At 42.4% G+C, this 23,063-nt stretch overlaps 1 protein-coding gene across 3 annotated transcripts; it reads left to right on the top strand.

Annotated features, from left to right (window-relative positions):
* The first annotated feature begins 120 nt into the window (after nucleotides 1-120).
* On the top strand, nucleotides 121-9,808 carry LOC306930484 (uncharacterized protein). 3 transcript variants are annotated; one of them, XM_079511478.1, is made up of 8 exons: nucleotides 121-298; nucleotides 2,576-2,630; nucleotides 3,012-3,067; nucleotides 4,719-4,755; nucleotides 4,848-4,870; nucleotides 5,379-5,454; nucleotides 6,686-7,868; nucleotides 8,031-9,808. In XM_079511478.1, the coding sequence occupies exons 1-8, from the start codon at nucleotides 221-223 to the stop codon at nucleotides 8,617-8,619; spliced, it is 2,097 nt and encodes a 698-aa protein (XP_079367604.1). In that variant the 5' UTR covers nucleotides 121-220; the 3' UTR covers nucleotides 8,620-9,808. The 3 variants fall into 3 exon arrangements, with proteins under 3 accessions (XP_079367604.1, XP_079367603.1, XP_079367602.1); XM_079511477.1 differs by having other exon boundaries at nucleotides 5,382-5,454; nucleotides 6,686-9,808; XM_079511476.1 differs by having other exon boundaries at nucleotides 6,686-9,808.
* Nucleotides 9,809-23,063: the final 13,255 nt, after the last annotated feature.

The raw sequence follows: 23,063 nt of genomic DNA, 5'->3' as shown, positions 1-23,063 counted from the left end.
CACTCAGCACTGCCAGTTTATTGGTCGTAGAAAGATGACGCAATCACGCAATCCACGACGAAAGCCTTACGGCACCTCCTCCTGGACCAATCACGTTTCTCTTCTCTATTTTGACCGAGAGGCTCCACTTTTTCAAATCGGCACAATTAAATTATTATTTAATAGTGTTTATTAATAATACAACAACAGTAACTGCTATATTATTTTAAACATAGACGACATGAACGACACGATGAAAGAGGGCATGGCGTCAAATATGTTGACCTACAAGCGTGATATGGACAGAATCACGAGGAAAGTATGTATGAGACTATGAGACTATAAGCTAAGTGCTAACGTTAGCTCCGCTGTTCCAGTTTGTCTTCAGACCCTGTTATCTTCAGACCGCGTCAACTGTCACAATGTCAAAACATACCGATGTGACTGATTTTTATCTGGATAAAGAATCGTCAGGCAGACGGACGGACACACATGCGTTGTGTGGACCTTAATTAGACACGTTTTGTTGTTGAGAATGAGACAGGAAGACAACCCCTTCTTCCTGTGACTGTCTACCAACACGTCATTAGCTTTTAATAAATGCAACTATTCACCATTGGAGTATGAATGAGTAAACTTATGTCACGAACATTAACTATGCAGCCTATGTAATGCGTCAAAGTAAACGCATTGATGAATGAATGAATAAATACATAAATAAATAAAGTTATAAACAAACTGTCTAACGGTTCTAACCTATCATGCACGTCATATTTACTTTTTTTTTGGTAAACTTTATTTTTTACATTTCTTCACATGACATTACACATGTACACAAAAAACCCACACACAAACATATACAGCTGTGGCGTTCCACAAGGAAGCATACTAGGGGCTTTACTGTTCCTAATATATGTAAACGACATGACATCAGCTTGTGACTGCAACTTGTTCCTGTTCGCAGATGACTCAGCACTGCTGGTCTCGGGACAAGAACAAACTGCAGGTTGAAAAGACCCTCAGCTCTGAACTCGGTAGAATCTGCACCTGGCTCGCTGATAACAAACTATCCTTACACCTGGGAAAAACTGAATCCATTCTCTTCGGATCAAATAGTAATCTCAGCAAGGCAGATGGCTTCTTGGTTAGATGAAAAGATGAAATTACCTACCTAGGTTCCATCCTGGAGGCTAATCTTTCCGGTGATAAAATGGCCACCAACGTAATCAAAAAAGTAAATCAAAGAACAAGATTCCTTTACAGGATCTCCTCACTGGTCAACAAAAACACCTTGAAGACCTTAACAGGAGCCCTCGTACAAGGTTTCTTTGACTATGCATGCACCTCTTGGTACCACAGCACCTCAAAGGCCCTTAAAACAAGGCTCCAGACCTCCCAAAACAAACTGGTCAGGCTCCTACTTGGCCTCACCCCCGAACCCACCTCACCCCTGCCCACTTTGACAGGCTGGAATGGCTTAGGGTTGACGACAGAGTACAGCATTTTGCAATGGGTCTGGTCCACAAGATTCGATACACCACCAAGATACCCATGTACCTGTCTAAATACTTCCTTAATGTTAAGGAAGTCCACACCCACAACACCAGAGGGAGTGCAACAAACCATGTACAACCCAGATTCGGCACAAACAAGGGACTAAATTATTTTCGCTCCTATGCCACCAAAATGTGGAACGCCCTACCAACAGTCATTAAGACATGTGAATCCCTTGACTCCTTCAAAACCGCTCTCAAAGGGCACCTACGGACGGCTGCAATTTGAAACTGGCCCCCGTAAAATCTGAATCACCCCCCACCGCCCCCCCCCCCCCCCCCCCCCCCCCCCCTTTTCCCCTCACTGTATATGTTTCTTTTCCCTTTTTACCTCCTTTATGATGAACTCCTGTTCTGTTCTTTGACTATATAGTAGTGTATCTGTACGTCTCTAAATGTTTTGATGAATTGAACATGGTGGACCCTCTTGTAAACAAGTGTAATGCTTAATTGGGTCGTCCACTCACAGTTAACAGTCTTTGTATTGAGTTTGTGCTTGAAATGTACTGTAATTCTGCAAACTGTTAATAAATATTTCAATCAATCAATCAATTGGAAATCAGTGTGGTGATTGAGGTCTCAGGCTAACCCAGTGACCATATGTCTGTTTCGTGTTTTAATGGCTGGTTTTATACTCTGTGATTTGATTATGGTTACAAAACGTTGTGAATAGAATGGCGCATCGGACTATAATAATATAAAAATCTGTCACATCGGTACTATGTTTTAACATTGTGATAAAATAAAAGGCATTGACACGGACAGCTACGCATTCTGTCGCTGTGAACAACATCTGTCGTCTCGACGGCGACAGTTGACGCGGTCTGAAGTTAACAGGGTGTGAAGACAAACTGGAACACCGTTCGTGTGACATAAATAACATGTCATGTAGTCAGACTGTACTAATTGCTTGATCAATGATAGTCTTGATCCAAGGCAAGCGACTTAAGTGACATTGAGAACTTTGCATTTGATTTTAATCATTATGCATGCAATGAAACAAACTTTAGTGACATTGAAATCTTGTCCAATTGACTTCACAGTATTCACAGTATCAGGACGATGTGAACATCGACCTGAACGAGACGTCCTATAAAGGTGACCAAATGTGAAATGTCTATCCAATACAATAGCCCTGTTCCATCGTGGCATATGATTTAATGTGCACCAAATGCATGTGTTGTATGATTTAATGTGCATTAAATTGCCATTTTCGGGTAATCAAAAAGGACTTATTCAAGGCCAAATTACTTATTATCACACACACACACACACACACACTATCATATATATATATATAATTTATTTTCTCTGGAGAGAGATTATTATTGCTGTGAGAACACTCTAGGTTCGGATTGATTTGTACCGACATGTACATTACTCATTGGTTGTTTACTTGTCTGTTCCTGCTACTAACGTGTGGTTGGTGTTATTCTGTGTTTTGTATTTCATGTTCGGGCCTGTCCTTGGATGTTGAAGGGTACTGTCGTCGCATCCGCAAGGCCGAGGGCCAGTTGAAGATGTCACTTACAAATGTAAGGTTTGGGTAGTAGCAGTAGTCGTGTGGCAGTGTGTATATGAGTTACCCCCCCTTCTTCCTAGTCATCTGATGACTGCTGCTTGCCTAACAGCTTTATGTATTATCATTAAAGCTGGCATCACGGGGCGCCCGCTGGCCTAGTGGTCCAGGCGCATGCCACATAGTCGCGTGTTTGAGTCCCGTTCATGACGACCTTTGCTGCATGTCTCTCCCCTTCTCTCTCCCTCTTTCCTGTCTGTCTTCACTGTAACTATCAAAGGCACAAAAGCCAAAAATGAATCTTAAAAAAAAGAAAAAAGAGCTGGCATCACTTCCAAAGTAAAACAAAATAATAATAATAATAATGCTAAAGTAGAATCCATAGCAAACTAATATCAAACACGACACTGGAGCACAGAACTGACTGGCACAGTGAATAGCAGGCAGGCTGACAGTGAAGTAGTATAACGGCAAAGAGGCAATGCAGTGTGTCTGGATTTATTGGAGACAATGTCGCAGAGTTGATGGTCAGTGTCTGTGCGCGCCAGCCATCAAGCACACCGCCATCTGGATTAAAGTGTGTTATGCAAGTGTACCCGGGTGCGCTGTTGAACTCGGGCAATGTGAATCATGGCCATCGGGGACCAGGCAACCGTATTCGGAAACGGTTCCAATGAAACGGATTCAGTCCCTCTCAGTGTGAATCCCCTATTAATCGTCCGTGTGATCCGGTCGAGGCGGTTAAAAAATAATACAAATAAAAATAACCTCAGCGTCTGTTGGTTTTACAGGTACAATCTTGAAAAGAATACATTCATAATACAAATGCATTTAAGACATTAAAAATACAGAGAAATAAAAACACTAAACAAGACATCCCCTTAAATGATGTCAATTAATTAAAATTAAAATTGGGGTAATTGATCAGGTGTCTTTTAAGGAGCCTCTTAAAACTAGCCTCACTGGGTGCTTCCGTGATTATAGTACTTGAAGAAACTTGTCAGATTCATACGCTGCATCAAGGCTTTTATTGGGTAGGCCCTAAAGTTAGGATGCAGGGAATTATTTGGGTAATTCTGATTCCGGTTTGGGGCTTCCGGCCTGACGACTACAAACCAGACTATAACATGACGTAAGTTATCATCCGCTCCCGACTGGATCATAAACCCCAAATGGCCCCAGGCTCTCCAACAGCTAGTCAAACCTTTAATCAATTATATTAAAAGTTTTCAGCTCAAATTGATCTAAACGCTCGCAACACAACTCGCTACCGTGATGCGACATGGTGAGATTGTAGATCGCCCCTTTCCTCTATTCTTCATGACACTATTGTGAAGTATAAAATAGGGCTTATGTGGTTAACGGGATTCATCAATGTCGTCAATATAAAAATAATGTTATATGTAATATGTAAATAATGTATGCTCTAATATTTGCTACACGGTATATTTCTAAATATCTTTGAAAAAAGAGAGATAGATATTGCAATTTTAATGGAATTAGAGACAGGGAGGCGGGGGTGCGCTGCCCGGGCTAACGAATGCTTCGCTGATTAAATGTCACCAGCCTATCACCACACGCCTTCTACAGATCTTAAAGACTGACATGCAAAATGTGACTGGTACTGGTCATCTATACTGATTTCAACTTTGTCTTTTATTCCTCAGACTTCTTCCATAGATTTTGGAGAAGAGTCACTGAGAGGTAGATGTCAACTTTTAACTAATTATACCAATGTTTACAACTGTGTTTATGTCGACATTTAATGCCATCCCATGTGTTTCTTCTCATTTCAGCACATGACACAAGTGACACTCAGGTAACTTTTTGTTCTTCCAAAATAAACAGCATGCATAAAGCTATAGAATTATAGTGAAATACAAATTGTGATGTTTATTTGCTAGCAATGAAATGAAATGATTACTATATTTACCCAGGGTATCTGGGCTAAGCTCAAGAACTCGTTTCCAGCCAGGCCCTGCTCATAAAACATTTCATCGTAGTGGTTCAATGCCTTGTTCAAGGGCACTTCAGCGGTGGTAATTTTAACGTGTCGGACCGCTGATTCGAACTGGCGACCTTCCGGTATCAAGACCGCTCCGCAATCCGTTCGGCCACCGCTGCCACCATAGCACTAAACACACTGCATAAAATGCAGTGAACACCATGGCTTGGAATGAAGTTACTAATGCCATGCATTGCTTTTCAAACTAGTCACTTCAGGCAGCATCAGATGGTGATTTTAGCATCCTTTAACTTCCTGAATGTACCAGATTGTATCACTCCTAAAAGTGTGTTTTCTTTTTTTCCACCTACCTTACTTTCAGCAGTGGGACAACACTTTGCAGGAGGGTGAGGCTGATGAGACTCATCTTGGCAGTAATCATTCTGTGCAGCATGAGGGTAAGAATGAATGAATGCCCAGAGTTGGTGTCGAAGTGTCCTTGAGCAAGACACTGAACCCCTAATTGCTCCTGATGTGCTGGTTGGTGCCTTGCATGGTTTCCGCTGCCATCGGTGTATGAATGTGTGCGTGAATGGGTGAATGTAATGCACAATCTATGTAAAGCGCCTTGGATAAAGGCGCTATATAAATGCACCATTTACCATTTATGCCTTTATTGCAGACTCACGGACCATGTAAAAAACGACAAAAAACACAATAACATATATATTCATACAATAAAAAACAGTCCAAATGTAGCCTACATATTAGACAGGCATTTGTGACGGTTATAAGTTCAGGCTTTTAGCCCATGTCTCCTAACCTAAGGCTCGAAGAGTATCTGACACAGTATACTGACACAATGCTCTCAATTCACAGACTCATCCAAGCGACACATGAATCTGGAGAACAGCTTGAAAAGTATTGACTCTAGGCCTTTTGATTAAAATTATCTTGGCATCATTAATTCATGATACGCTACATGAAGTTTCTGAATACTTGCTTTTTTGTAGCTTGACCACAAGTGGGCAGTGTAGAGTGGTGAACAGTAAGCTCTAAATAAAGTGATCTTAACTGCTATTGAACACATATCGAGGGTGTTTGCCTGTGCATACGTCCTGCGGCACTGTCTGTGTATATCATCATCATCATCATCTGTTCTGTAATAAAATGTCCAAGATAATTTACTTTACTACAGACACATGAGAGTGTTAAAAGTTTAAAATCAGGAAATATTTTACAATTCATGTTACTTTTGTTCTACAAATTAGAACAACACTCTTACTGGCAATATACTTGCTATCATTTTCAATGCCATACTCGGTACATATGTTGAGAAGCTGCTGTAGGCCAGCGCTACTTGGGGTCAGTATGACTAGATCATCTTGTTAGGGCAGATGTATCAAATAACTTATAATGTAACAAATAACTAATAATGACAACTTCATAATCTTAAAAAAAAAAACATTAATATTGGAAATAGGCGATCTACAAGCTCACAGCGCGTTGCATTATGTTGTGAGCTTGCAGATCTGCCATTTCCACAATTGTATTTTAAATTTGCATCGTTAAATTTTTCAACATGGACATGATTATACAAACATAATTGCCTTATGTAATAATTGTGACAGGCCTACCTTGAGTTGGGTATTATTTCATTACTTATTTTGTTCTTTGTGTCTCTGACAGTCACAGGTGTATCTGGAATGAACAATACCCAGCTGAGTCAGAGCTTCTTGGATGAGACTTGGGGAAGCCAGCCTGAGGACCAGGATGAGGAACTTGAGAAGACCCTGAGTAGTCACGGCACCGCTTTAGTGGAACTTTATCCCAGGATGATCGATCAACTGTCCAAGGCTGTGTATAGTCAGCAGGTCTTTGACGCAGCTGACTCTGTGCTGAGGAAGTATCGGAGACAGAGATTTCCACCCAATGCAAGCCACCTCAACCACACCCTCGATGTCTCGGTGAGAGCACCTGACCTCAGGAACCCAAAGAAGAATAAAGGAAAAGTCGTTCGTAAGAGATCCCCCAACTGCTCATTGCTCATGAACTTAACACCAGGGAAAACCAGGGAAGGGGTGAATCAGACGTATTTGCACGACGTTGCCAACCAGCAGGATCAACAAACAGAAATTGGGTGTCGTAAAAAAAAGGCAGACCCTGTGGAATCTAAGTACAGGCCTGACGTTCTTATTCACCCTTTTTTTATCACTAACTTTTTACAGAGGCAACAACATCTTGCCCCAACGGAGAGCCCGCATCAGAGGGATCAGCCTACTGGCCGGTCTGGCCGTCTCACGATTGATGGATTCAGGAGTCAGTCCCCAAGGTCAGGGCGAGAAGTCATCCATCCTCTACCGACGTGCAATGCTGCATATGAAAAGGAATCATTCACAGTCACAGATGGCTCTGCTGTTTTCTCCTCCCCAGTCCGACGGAGTCATTTCAAAACTTGGCTGAGGAATTTGGAAAGCCAAAGTGGAATGTCCCATGCCCTCTCCCAAAGGCCCAAGTCAGACACAGCAGGAAGTCCTTCCAGACACCTGGGGAAATCCAGGTCTAGGTCTCCATCACCATTCGCTTCCCCACAGAAGTATTCCAAACACTCGGGGGAATCCAGGTCTGCATCGCTACTCTCATTCACAGTTACAGATGGCTCTGCTGTTTGCTCCTCCCCAGTCCGACAGAGTCCTTCCAGAACTTGGCTGAGGAATGTGGAAAGCCAAAGTGGAATGTCCCATGCCCTCTCCCAAAGCCCCAAGTCAGACACAGCAGGAAGTCATTCTAGACATCTAGCGGAATCGAGGTCAAGGTCTGCATCACCATTCGCTTCCCCACAGAAGTATTCCAAACACTCAGGGGAATCTAGGTCTGCATCACCATTCGCTTCCCCACAGAAGCATTCCAAACACTCAGGGGAATCCATGTCTGCATCTCTACTCTCATTCACAGTCACAGATAGCTCTGCTGTTTGCTCCTCCCCAGTCCGACAGAGTCCTTTCAAAGCTTGGCTGAAGAATGTGGAATCCAGGTCTAGGTCTGCATCTCCACTTTCTTCCCCACAGAAGTCGATCATGTCACCAACGAAGCATCACTACTACAGTCCTTCACAACCAAAGGTCAACTTATGCCAGTCACCCTCCAGAATCCACAAGTTGCACACTGCTCAAAGGCAAAGCCATTGCAGACACCCAGCATTTACCAGTTCTAGGTCTGAAACTACACACTCATCCCTACAGAAGTTGACCACGTCACCAAGGAAGCATCACCACTGCAGTGACAGCCCCTCACAACCAAAGATCTACTCACGTCAGTCCACCACAGGGACTGGACGTTCTCTTGACATCTCCACCTGCCACGACAGCAGCAGCAGCAGCATCCGATACTCTCCCAAGAAGATTGACATGGAGTTTCAGGGAAAACCTGTTCCCTTGGGTCCTCTTTGCAGCGTGTGCACAATGCACATGGATGCCAATAGAGATATGTCAGCGCTTGCCTTGTCCCCTCACCGATCCCTTCTCAGGAAGCGCCACAGGGAACTGGACTCTGAAAGCCCCCACTCGAGCAAACGCTTCAGAGGCCGATGCGACGTAAACTCCCCCGGTTCTCACCGAAAATGATTGATACACATGTACTGTAGCATGTAAAGCATGGTGATTTAGCTCTATAATTGTTTTCTGATGTTTTTTGTTTGGAGGAAGAAGAATGCTGTTGGACAAAGTTTCTATGCAGATTTCTCAAGTTAACAGTTACGCATTTAGCACTAGCAGACGCTTTTATCCAGAGCGACTTAAAACATTGTGTATCGCCTAATTACAGGTTCTTGATGTGACAAAACAATGTGCCTTTTTCCCCCACAATCACTTCAATTTCACTAGTGTATCCCAGAATCCCACTATCCTGTATGACTTCTCTCTCGGTAGATTGGTTTCCCGAGTCCCAACCTGAAAATGTACTTTTCTTTTTTTACTTAAGAGCTGGAAAGATGGGGAGACCCCTGTTACTGAACAAGGGGAAAATTTTAATATTTCCAAAATTATTATGTGTCAAAACTGTTCCTGTGTCTGGGGAGGAAGGGAATAATAAATGGGAGCTATTTAACACTCACAGCGAAATAAATTAAGAATATCACTTACACAACCTTTAACCCATTTAGACCTGACGTCGAAATTTAAAAAGAATCTTCTAAATCCTCTATATCAGTGGTGTTGTCAAGGACCCCAAAAATTATATGTAATTGGCCTCCGACCCCCATCTGAAAATAATGTTGTTCCAGGGTCCCCCCAGAAGCAAAGATTTGAGTTAAAAACGTTCGTTCTGAAAATATATATATTCCAATTTTGCGGCACACAAAAATAGCAGACCTACAAGCTCGTAGCTATGAGCTTGTAGATCTGCTATTTTTCAATAGCTAAATTCTAACAATGTTTAAAACACCAAAAGAGGTTCCCGCCCAAAATGGGTTAAAATAAATAATTAAGGCGTTTTACGCTATGTATAAGAATAATTGAAGTCAGCGCACTAACCTTTCAAGAAGCTCCCAGTCAAGGCTTTATTAGATTCATGTTTCTTTTTTGACACATTAAGCCTTGACTGGGAGCTGAAAAGTTAGTGTGCGGAGTGCAGACTTCTATTCTTTATTTTATTCCATTGTTGGTCCTGCCGTTCAGCTGGATGTGCCAGTTTTTCTTTTTTTCCTATAGTTAACGGCTATAGTAGTTTGTTAAATAATTAAAGCTTCATTCAGCTACTGTATGTTTATGTTGCCTGTGTTTATAGGCCTATATAAAATAAAAAACATTTTGTTTGTTTTGCTTTGCCTTCTTGCAGCAGTCTTATGTATTGTTATTATTATCTTGTAAATTAACCCATTTAGACCTGAGGACGATTCTACAAAATGTCTTCTAAATCCTGACAGTTTTCTGAAACACCAATGTTTCTGTGCCAGTGGTGCTCAACCGTTTTCATGTCAAGGACCCCCAGAATTATCTGTATTTGGCCGCTGACCCCCATCTGAAATGATGTGTTCCAGGCCCCCCCCCCCCCCCCAGAAGCAAAGATATGAGTTAAAAACATTCACTGTGAAAGCATTATATTCAAAGATTTGCGCCACATTTTCACGATTTTTCAAAAATAGCAGACCTACAAGCTCGTAGAGCTATGAGCTTGTAGTTCTGCTATTTTTCAATAGCTAAAGTATAACATCATGCTTAAAACACCAAAAGGGGTTCCCGCCCAAAATGTTGAGTACCAAAGTGAGAGACAAAATCTTTTTATCTATCGTCTGTCTTTAATAGCACGGCTCTGCAGGTGCACAGCCGGAGCTGGACCCATCAGCACCCACATCTCTTGGGCATACTGACAATGGGACAGAAGTACCTACTGTACACTACATTTTTCACGCATTTTATTAAGGACGAAAGGACTCTGGTCCATTTATTGTATTTGTCTGTTTTCTTCTCCTTCCGCCAAAAATAGCACTTAACTGTGCAGTCGGTTTTCGTGAAACTTGCCAATATGGTAGAGTGCTATGTCAGGAAAATAAGAAAAAGGCTGCACACTCGTAGCCACGATGCTGTATATTTATTGACAAGAAATATCGACCTAGGAGGTCTTCTTCAGGGAATTCCCACCTCACCAACACTGGTGTGTGCCCTTTCCTGTTTTGTCTACCAGCCTGCTTAGACATGAAGCCCATATTGGCTCAATTGAAAAATGTTGAACTTTGAACAGGCAAAGCTCATGAACCGTTTGACCGGTGCAATACAACTTTAATACACATATGAACAAATGTGGTATTAGGACCTATGATGACCTGTGACATTTAGATCTCGCACCATTTTGAACTACAGAAAAACAGTTAAATCGAATCTACTGGGATTGTTTGGCACAATTTGCTTTCTAAACACACTTTGGACCAATAGGCTGATCTAAAAACTCAGTATATGAGAAGTTTGCCCCTAATACATACATGCAGAGTCAGTCACATGTTCATGAAACTTTATAATATGGTAGAGGGTCATGCCAAATAGCACTGAAACCAGTCTTACTCCAATTTCACAAAGGGGGGGGGGGCATAGCGCCACCCTTATGTGTAGTGCCTACACTACACAAACCGATGGTATATATGCCATCAGATTTTTCTGATAACATCAAAGGATTTAGATTATAAGAAAGTGTTTGTTGGTGTTATGAATTATGTGGCTGGACCCTGGCATAAACAGGACATAATGGTGAAGCCACTACAGGAGCTGTGTGAGTATGTGTGTGCACATTCATGTGTGTGTCTTTTACATAGCTCTGCCAAAACTAATTGTGCTTTCAAAGGAGCCAAGGTTATGTTAGTCCATTAGCTACTAAATGATGGCATATAAATGTCATGTCAGTCATTGTGTGCTAAATAGCCTACCAGGGAAATTAAAATCGCATATTTAATAGTATTTGCCCCAAGATGATTAACCCCTGGTGTGTTTAACTTTTAACAAAAGTGTTCTACGTGATGAAATTATAAAGATATAGGCTAGTGCCTACATCAGTGTTTATAGTGTTTACAATGTAGCCTATCATACAAAAATGCCTTGTACCGTATACATTCTGCTGAGATAGTCCGAGGCGTGGAGTGGGACATTTGGTATATACTAGTGTTCTTTTTGTATTGGTCTACACACAATATTGTCTATACATTATTCATGAATCCACCTGCTGACCACTAGTTGTCAGCCTTGAGCAATTAGTTTTATAGGGAGTTATACAGAAATGTAGTCCTCTAGGTGGTCGTTGTTGATAGATAAATCATTGACAGGGTAATTGCGAACGCAGTGAGCATTTACTATGAGACCCAGCAGATCACGTCTGTGTGTCTGTCTGTGTGTCTGTGTGTCACGCAGTAACACCACCCGCCCACCACCAGAGGGCGCAGCTGTATCACACACAAAAACACACACACACATGCACGCACGCGCACACACGCAGGCACGCACACACACACAAACAAAAAACTTAACTTAAAAAAAAACTTAACTTAAAAAAAAACTTAACTTAAAAAAAACGTAACTTAAAAAAAAAACTTAAAAAGGAAAAACGCACACACAAAAAACTTAACTTAAAAAAAAACTTAACTTAAAAAAACCTTAACTTAAAAAAAAAACGTAAAAAGGAAAAACGCACACACACAAAAAACTTAACTTAAAAAAAAACTTAAAAAGGAAAAACGCACACACACAAAAACTTAACTTAAAAAAAACTTAACTTAAAAAAAAAACTTAAAAAGGAAAAACGCACACACACAAAAAACTTAACTTAAAAAAAAACTTAACTTAAAAAAAAAACTTAAAAAGGAAAAATGCACACACAAAAAACTTAACTTAAAAAAAAACTTAACTTAAAAAAAAACTTAAAGAAAAAACTTTAAAAAAAAAAACCTAAAAAAGAAACACGCACGCACGCACACATACACACACTAAAAAAATAACTTGAAAAAACATTTAATTTAAAAAAACTTAACTTAAAAAAAACCTTAAGTACGTAATTTATTCTAATTGTTGTTATTGCAATTTACGAGCTGCGTTCGCTTCCCGCGTTTGCCGTCTTACTTGTTTATCTATCAACAATGACCACCTAGCCATACATTATCTGGCTTAGTACACTGCTACTTAATACATGAATTAAATCAATCAAGCATTCAACCAAGCCATGCAATGAACTGTACTCCATGGGCCTAGTGTATGAAATATAAAATTGTTGCAAAAAGTTTGTTCAGAGAAATTTGCATAATTAGGTAATTTATGGCCTATACACGTTCAGAACCGAGTCGTGTGTGCAATTACTGCGGGATATTTAGTTTTTGTAAAGGTGGTTATAGGTAATTGAATATGCTAATAGAGAATAAACCTTTCTCTAGTTAATGTGTGCAAACAGATCTCCCTTGACATTTGCAAAACATTGTGTGAGCCAGGCTGGCTTTTACACAGTGATGATAGATATAGTAGTATGGTGCAGGTTGTTGTCTCCACCAGGCCGAAGGCATGGGGAGAGAGTATGTTTTGCACTCCGTCCGTGTGTGTGTGTCCGTCCGTGTGTGTGTCCGTCCGTGTGTGTGTCCTTCCGTCCGTCCGTTACCAGCTAATCTCCGGCACCGTTAACCCGGTCGATGCCAAACTTTGCACACACGCTCCCTGGATGCCAACGATGAACCTCTGCCCCACATTTTCCAGAACGGCCTGTTATAGCGCCACCATGAGGCAGCTTTTCACATGTTTTACCTAAAACTGCACCGATCTGCGTGAAACGTTGCATGCACACTCCCTAGAGGCCAAGGACAAACCGTTGACCTGCATTTTCCGCATCTGCCTTTTATAGCGCCACCAGGAGGCCGACTTTTGTAAAACACATTTTTTGATATTACTCCTCCAGATTCTGTCCAAAAATCTCAAATCGTTACACACTATCTCTATGGTCATGTGCTCAAGTCGGATCTGTCCGATATTTCATATTCCATCCTAATTGGCTATAATTAGCTTTCACAGTTTGCAAGATTGCCCCGTTTTGAACAAAAGCCTCAAATCATGAACGCAGCATGCAATTTACGTGAAATCTTTCACACATTTTCTTACTAGGCTGAGGAATATATCCCACCCTTTTCACATTGGCCTGTTATAGCGCCACCAACAGGTTGATTTTTGCAAAACACATTTTTGGAACAAAATGCCTAAAAAACATGTTTATATTAATCCTAAACATTTTGCCAAACATCTCACACAGTCCTATCCTCCTGGTGGAGACCTGTGCCCAGAAGGGCACTTTTTCTAGTCTGGTAATGTGACTGGCTGGAACTCATAGTCAGTGGGGTCAGCATTTTTACAGCATTATTTTCTTTCTCCCTGTCTTTGCCATCCGTGCTATTTGCCATCCGGGCCATTGAGGTAGCATCAATGCCATAGCAAGCACAAATACATTTTGTTGCTTGGGATATGTCTGCTGTTGGAAATCAACAACGGCAGACAGAAACAGGATGGAAATCATGGTCGAGGACTGCAGCAGCTGACCGTGAAAGGTTGGAGCGCTTTGTGAAGGCCTTATACAATGCACGGAGTGGATAGGTAACACTAACAGGTATGTCTGCTGTTGATCAACTATTACAGTTCATGCACTGTGACTAGATGCGACCAAGTTCCAATGCACCATGGAATTGTTCGGAACTGGATTTTCATTTTTTTATTATTGAGCGGTCCTCTTGAATTAAATTGTAAGAAACATCATAATGCATACTGTGAATGTTTTCTAATAAACATGATGAAACTTGAATAGGCAAAGGGGAAAATGTGGAAAACTGTTCAAGGTGTCACTGTCACGTGCAGCCTATGTTTGCTTGGGGATTTAACAGTATAGACATTGTAGCGCCTAAATCCCTATATTAGGTGCTACTGGCTGCCGACGGTTGAGGATGCAGTTTAGACGTGTGCTGTGAAGAACTGAGGTCCAGAATGTTCGTTGAGTGGATATTCAATTATATTTATTTACCTTACAAAATCCTATACTTTGAATGCAAATAACATAAATAACAAACAGTCAAACGTGGTGAATGCAACAGTCCCTGTCTGCACAGTCAGAAAACAGTTTGCCTCCTATCAGCAACACCTGCAATTCATTAGGGACAGGGTTAAATACCCTCCCTGTAACTATGGCAACCTAGGCCTTGATTGATAAACTGGCATTGGCCTGTAGTGACATCACAGAGATGATAAGGAGGCTCAAATGGCTCTTACAGACATAGAAGCTGTCATATCCCATTGCAACACAATTCATTGATGTATTGATGATGTTACCTCAACGACCGGTGCTATAGGGTGGAGGTATGGATGACAGACTGGGATAAAGACAACATCTAAAATACCAAAGTTCTGCTCTCTGCCACCAACATGCAGCAGATACTCCATAAGCTGTGCATAAGCCAACCTGGCTCGCACAATGTTTTGTAAATGACTCAAGGGACATCTGTCTGCATTCTGCAACAATGAGAAAATTAATCAACTCCAAGAATTATTTTGATGAGGAAGAAGTTGATGTCTAACCGTCATGCACGTTGGACTGTAAGTTGCACACATTAACTAGAGGAAGGTTAATTCTCTATTAGCATATTCAATGACCTATAACCACCTTTACAAAAACGAAATAATACCCATATTGCATACCCAATTCGGTTCTGTTGAACGTTTATGGGCCATTCATTACCTAATTATGCAAATTAATCTAAATTAAAGGTTAAAACAAAACAAAAAAGTTAATCATTATATTCTGATAATAATCATTGCTGCCAATCAGGGGAGAGTAGCCATGTATCAGCTTAATTTTTTATAGTGTTCCAGTTCCAATCTTGTCTGTCTGCTCATTTCTTTGTGTCATCACTTACAATTCCACTTGTTTAACTTGTATCCTGAGTCTGACTGCGTTCTCTATATGCACTTTCTGTGATTAGTGTGTGTGTGTGTGTGTGTGTGTGTGTGTGTGTGTGTGTGTGTGTGTGTGTGTGTGTGTGTGTGTGTGTGTGTGTGTGTGTGTGTGTGTGTGTGTGTGTGTGTGTGTGTGTGTGTGTGTGTGTGTGTGTGTGTGTGTGTGTGTACTTTACACATATTGTAAATGGTTCTATATCCCCAACTTCCCATAGTAAATAATTGCTATAGGGTGTTTGTTCAATAACAGCGACCTCCCCCATCTCTCCAACGTATTCGTAAAAAAGTAATTATTCTACCAAGTTCATCCAATCAGGAGAGAGACCTCATACAGGATACGCTTACAGGATAAGTGACATTGCAAGTGATAGAAAAGAGCAGAAATGGTTTGAATGTAAACACAGGGAGACCCCTGTTACTGAACAAGCATTCTATTGGAATGAATGGTTAGGCCTACTATAATATATGCTTTAACCTTTTAACAAAACATCTAATCTATTCTTTAGTGCATGAGTTGCACTGGCTTAGCAAGTGGCTATTTGTGAGGTGCTATAGGCCATTTAAAGCTTTGCAAGTAATAAGAGTTTAACATTAAATTGGAAGCCATTGATTGATTGATTGATTGATTGAAGTATTAATTAACAGTTTGCAGAATTACAGTACATTTCAAGCACAACTCAATACAAAAAACTGTTAACTGTGAGTGGACGACCAATAAAGCACTATAGACTTGTTTACAAGAGGGTCCACCTTGTTCAATTCATCATAACATTTAGAGACATACAAATATACACTTCTATATAGCCAAAAAACAGGAAATCATCATCATGAAGGAGCCAATGCAGACTTGCAGAGTATAGCACAAATGGGTGTAGTATGTTATCTTTTATTGGGTTTTTTAGCAGATTAGCAGCAGTGTTCTGAATAACTTGTAGTTTATCAGTATCAGACAGGCTGGTAAAAAGCAGCATAGTCAAGAGATAAAAGAGTGAATCCGTTTTCCAGCATCTTGGTGAGTTAAGGGAGGTCTTACTTTGTTTCTATGTGAGAAAATGCAGTATTGGTCACCTTGTCTATGAGATTGAAAATTGAGGTCAGCATTCAAGATAACTCCCATGCAGGTTTCTGTTGAGTCAGCACCTTCCCAAGTAGTTCTAGTTTGTTGTCAAGACATTTTAAACGTTTAACTTTTTAACTGTAGATTAGGTTTACACCCTTGTGTATGTCTCACACGCACGCACGCACGCACGCACGCACGCACGCACGCACGCACGCACGCACGCACGGGGCCGTGCAGAGAGCACTGAGGGGGCAGGGGCTCAAACTCCAGAAAAGGGCACATGTGTGCGCGCGCATAGCGCACGCCGATTTTTGGGGTGGTCTTTTTGTGGAGTCCGTCCCTTGTGCCATTTCATGTCATTGGACAGTAAAATAAGCAATATGTTCTCATTAGTCTGAAACTAAAATTGACTGATGGCAGTTTGGCAGATAATTCATTATGATAGTGGAATTATCATTACTTGTCAAATGTTTGTCTTGAAGGGCCAATGGCCCCCAACACAAGCCCTTATTGGCCACCCATATAAGCCCTTATTTGCCCCCCAAATAAGCCCTTGTTTGCCCCCCACACAAGCCCTTATTGGCCCCCCACACATAAGCCCTTATTTGCCCCCCACACAAGCCCTATTTGGCCCCCCACAATAAGCCCTTATTGGCCCCCCACATAAGCCTCCCCCCACATAAGCCCTTATTTGCCCCCCACACAAGCCCATATTTGCCCCCCCCCCCCCCCCACAAGCCCTTATTGGCCCCCCACACAAGCCCTTATTGCCCCCCCACACAAGCCCTTATTGGCCCCCCACCACAAGCCCTTATTGCCCCCCCACACAAGCCCTTACTGGCCCCCCACACAAGCCCTTATTGCCCCCCCCCCATATAAGCCCTCATTTGCCCCCCAAATAAGCCCTTGTGTGCCCCCCACACAAGCCCTTATTGGCCCCCCACATAAGCCCTTATTGGCCCCCCACATCACACCCCCCCCCCCCCCCCCCCCGGTGCCCTTTCCCTAAAAAAAGAAGAAAAAAACATTTCTTTTTTTTTTTTTAGGGAAAGGGCACTTTCTGCAGGGCAGGTGCTCAAGCCCCCCTTGCCCCCCCCCCCCCCCCCCCCCCCCCCCCTCTGCACGTGCCTGGTTGGTACTTAGAATGTTTATCTTGGAATGCCTGGTCCATGTACAGATCACACACACACACACACACACACACACACACACACACACACACACAGTCACACACAGTCTCACACACACACACACACACACACACACACACACACACACACACACACACACACACACACACACACACACACACACACACACACACAGAGAGAGAGAGAGAGAGGGAGAATGTATCAATGCACTAATTCAGAGGTGATTGACACAACTGGTCAATAAAGGGAACCACAGTAGCAGTTCACAGAGAGGATTGTGTGCGCATCTCAAAGCCTACATTTAGGCCAGGTGCTGGAAGTCAGTCATCAAGGTAAACATCAAGGAAGAGAAAAACAGTAGCAGACCAGAGATCACTTATATACTTAAGCATACGTGTGTGTGTGTGTGTGTGCGTGCGTGCGTGCGTGCGTGCGTGCGTGCGTCCCTGTTGTTGTTAGGACAGCAGAGTCACTGCCCATATTTCGCCGCAGGTTGAAAACCCACCTCTTCAGGAAACACTACCCTTCCTCTCTGCCTGACCTACTTGTTGTTAACTAGTTGTACGAACGCTTGTTTTCTATTGTTGTATTGTTTATTGGATCTTGTTTAGTCGATACACTTAATTGTTTTAGCTCATGCTCATTTGATTTAGCTATTTTGTCTCATCTGTTTAAGGAAATAGGTAGCTGATATATTGCACTTTTACCTTAGCGCTAGGTATACTCTTGGTTGCTTGTTTTTGCAGAAAATGCACTAAAGACTTCTGGTGATTAGTAGTTTTTGTTCCCTACCTATGTTGAATACACTTATTGTAAGTCGCTTTGGATAAAAGCGTCTGTAATGTAATGTCCCTCTCTCACTCTCATGGACAGTCAGACTTTGAACTATATCCAATGTCAGATGTGAGTGCTACAGCAGCAGTTTGTCACATCATGCCTAACACGGTGACCTCCGTGGTTTACACTGTCTCTATACTGGGACACGGTGACCTCTGTGGTTTACACTGTCTCTATACTGGGACACGGTGACCTCTGTGGTTTACACTGTCTCTACACTGAGAGTCCAGAGGTCTGGACTCTGGTCTCCTCAGCTGAGGTCAGACGTGGAAAAAAGTTTTAATTCAAAATGTTACTCGAGTAAAAGTACAAAAGTATTGGGCTGGCATCAAAATGTATACTTAAAGTATTAAAAGTGGAAAGTATACTCGTTATGCTGAATTATGTGCCAATTCAAGTTTTTAAATGTATAAGAATGTTTAGAAAATAGCAGATCTACAAGCTCACGATGTGTCATTTCAGGGGTAATGCATTTACCCCCCCGCTCTCATCAAGTCTTTACCCATTAGTCAGTTTTACAGACTGAGAAGAGTTTGTTCCTCTAATGAGGATTTTATTGATAAATCATCTGAGATGAAAGCCAAGTTTGTCCAAAGAGGTCATTCACTTGAATGTATTGACAAAGCGTACACATTAGCTTTAAATAAGCCTCGTTCTGAGCTTTTGAAAACTACTCAGAAAAAAGAGAAGAAGTTTTCAGTTACATGTGTTACTACATATTCTCCTTATTCAAATAGGATAAAGGCTATCTTTAAACAGTATTGGCATATTTTAACCTCTGACCCTGAATTGGCTACACTATTTAAATACCCACCCCTATTTTCCTTTAAACGGGGTAGGAATCTAAAGGATCAGCTTGTACACTCTGACTTTCAATCTCCCCAGGTCTCACTCAGACAGACCCTGTTAAGTCCTCTCCCACAGGGAAACTATCCATGTGGTCATTGTGTCCAGTGTGGTAATACTCACAAGATCTCCTTTTTTAATCATCCTCATACTGGCAAGAAGTTCAAGATCAACAGTATTATTACTTGTGTGTCAACCCATGTGGTGTATATGATCAAATGTCCTTGTGGTTTGGCGTACATAGGCAAAACTACTAGACAGTTAAAACAGAGAATGAGTGAACATAAGAGTTCGATCAGAAGAAATGACCGTGAATACCCTGTTGCAGTGCATTTCAATGATCTTAAACATGACATCTCCACTTTTCGTTTTGTTGGTATAGAACAAGTCAAACTTCCAAGAAGAGGTGGTAACCACGACACCCTTTTAAAAAAACGTGAGGCCTACTGGATCCACACTCTACAAACCTTACACCCTAAAGGGCTTAATGATGAACTCCTATTAAATGTTATGCTATAAAAGCTGTTGATCTGAACTTCTTGACCAGTCTGTATTATAGGCACTTCAGTTGCTATGTTTTTAATTCTTTTATTCTTTTCCACTCTTACAGAGTAGGATCTTATGTGACATTTAATTGCTTATCTAACTGTCTTCCTTGTATGTTATCTGGCATGACATTTATGTATAATTCTCTTTCCCTGTATTGTTGTTTTCTGTTATTGACAATGATATATGAGGAATGTTCACAGTAACACTGCACCTTAAGTCACATGACAAGTCACATGACAAGGTTTTTCACAGCTGTTAATTGTTGAGATAATTACATGCATTTTGATTGGTTGTTGAGACTGTTTGAAATGTATTTAGTGACAATGTCAGCCCATTCTTGAATTAAGCCTGAGGAAGGTCGCAAGACCGAAACGTTGCTTGCTTTGCTTTAATAAAAATCTCTGAAACCAGTAAGTGGCAGTGTGCGGGTGTCCCTCCTTCAACAGGGGTAATGCATTTGAAATTAAAATAAATTGTTACTTTTCACGATTCCAATTCAAGTCAGATCGGCTAATTTTTGCTACTTTTGTGTGATGAGGTGGGAATTGATTCACGAATATATAATATATATGGAAGGTGGCCCCCTGGAATAAGTGTGTAAATGTAGTAGCCCTCCGTCAGCAAAGTAGCCCACCCGTGGAAGAGAGAGAGAGAATTCCTCTAACATTGTTTCATGAGTATGTTCTGTGCAATGGAGACACTCAGACACAGTGAAATTATACCACTAAACACATGAATACATTTAAAGTAAATTTATTATCCTGCAGACTAGTACAAGTCAGTGGGTTAGAATCAGACAATCCAGTCTTTAGGGACAGACTATACGAGATGCACAAACAGAAGCTTGAGGTCGACTAGAACAGTCATAGTCACACCATTTTTTCATACAGCTTGTATGCACACAGTTGTGAGTTACACCACCATTTGGCTCATCAGCAAACCAGGTGGTGAAGTTTACTTTGCACCCATCGGACCACATCCATGCACCCTCCTGATGAATGTCACTCAGGCCAATCCAGGTCCATTCCTCTGACGGGTCAAAGTTCTTGATCAGGTTTAGGACAAAGTTGTGCTCCTCCAGACTGTGGATGGACACCAGGTTGGCATCTTGAGACAAACAGTTCAGCTCCGCTTGGGCCCAGGTCATCTCTGTAGCGACGTACTTGAAGCAGCGGCCGTTGAAGCTGTACCAGTCTCGACCGAGCATTGGACAGCTGTCATGCTGCACTAGCTGCACATCAGCTAGAGCCAGCAGGCCCAGAAGGCAGAGGAGGTGAGGAATCAGCTGGAACATCAGCCTGAGGTTGTTGTCTCTCTGTCAGTGGAGCCTGTATGGATTTGAGTTCTTCTTGGTGTCTGTCTCTCTGTTGCCGTGTGTAGATTTCAGACCTTTGGCTGCTTTTATCAGAGGGCGTCTGCACAGTTGGCATAATATGATTGGTCGTAGCAGGGCCGGACCTCCCATCAGGCTTCTAGAACAGGCAGTTGCCTAGGCAGGGCATCATGAGGAGAAAAAACCCTCATAATGTGACCAAGTAGGCTACAGTGCTTTAGGACACAAGGGGGCCATGGTACATTTTCAGATTTTTACATATCAGAAAGATAACCAGAAATAAACCGTGCAGAGAGCACTGAGGGGGCAGGGGCTCAAACTCCAGAAAAGAGCACATGTGTGCGCGCGCATAGCGCGCGCCGATTTTTGGGGTGGTCTTTTTGTGGAGTCCGTCCCTTGTGCCATTTCATGTCATTGGACAGTATAATAAGCAATATGTTCTCATTAGTCTGAAACTAAAATTGACTGATGGCAGTTTGGCAGATAATTCATTATGATAGTGGAATTATCATTACTTGTCAAATGTTTGTCTTGAAGGGCCAATGGCACTTATTGGCCCCCCACACAAGCCCTTATTGGCCCCCCATATAAGCCCTTATTTGCCCCCCAAATAAGCCCTTGTTTGCCCCCCACACAAGCCCTTATTGGCCCCCCACACATAAGCCCTTATTTGCCCCCCACACAAGCCCTATTTGGCCCCCCACAACAAGCCCTTATTGGCCCCCCACATAAGCCTCCCCCCACATAAGCCCTTATTTGCCCCCCACACAAGCCCATATTTGCCCCCCCCCCCCCCCACACAAGCCCTTATTGGCCCCCCACACAAGCCCTTATTGGCCCCACACACAAGCCCTTATTGCCCCCCCACACAAGCCCTTATTGGCCCCCCACCACAAGCCCTTATTGCCCCCCCCACACAAGCCCTTACTGGCCCCCCACACAAGCCCTTATTGCCCCCCCCATATAAGCCCTCATTTGCCCCCCAAATAAGCCCTTGTTTGCCCCCCACACAAGCCCGTATTGGCCCCCCACATAAGCCCTTATTGGGGGTGCCCTTTCCCTAAAAAAGAAAAAAAGAAAAGAAGAAAAAAACATTTTCTTTTTTTTTTTTTAGGGAAAGGGCACTTTCTGCAAAGGGCAGGTGCTCAAGCCCCCCTAGCCCCCCCCCCCTCTGCACGTGCCTGACGCACGCACGCACACACACAGACACACAGACAGACAGACAAACACCACACACACACACACGCACGCACGCGGCGCGCGCGCACACACACACACACACACACACACACACACACACACACACACAGAGGGACAGAATTTCAAGCTACTGCATCAAGCTGTGCCTCCTGGTATTTCATCGTGCTATGAAGGAGACTAACAATATGGTTACTTACATTACATGCAATAACAGAATTTCCTCCGACGGAGGTTTGCGCTCCGTAGAGCACTCCTTTTTAGTTGTCCATCCATTTATTGATGTCGGCTAGAAAGGCAGCGAGGACGCTCATGGCATTTGGCTTGTCTGACAGCTGCAGCCTCCATCATCAGCATAACAATGGAAACTCTCATTGTGATGCTGCATGGATGATCTTGCCAAAGGGAAGCATTGTTGTACAAGTACAACAATAATCTGGGTTATTTAAAATGGGAAACACATCTTTTTTTTATGTCGGCCTATGAATAGCCTATAAATCTGAAATATAAAAGCGGTCTGTCCGTCCTAGAATTCTCCTCTCCTCTACACCACTGTTTCCCAAACAGTGGGTCAGGACCCATTTGTGGGTCATGGACCGATGTAGGCCTGAAACGGCAGCAGTGGCTCAGGGGTAGAGTGGCC

This window comes from Electrona antarctica (assembly GCF_951216825.1).
Source record: "Electrona antarctica genome assembly, chromosome: 9".
In the NCBI taxonomy this organism is placed as follows: domain Eukaryota; kingdom Metazoa; phylum Chordata; class Actinopteri; order Myctophiformes; family Myctophidae; genus Electrona; species Electrona antarctica.
This window is presented reverse-complemented; position numbering and strand designations above follow the sequence as displayed.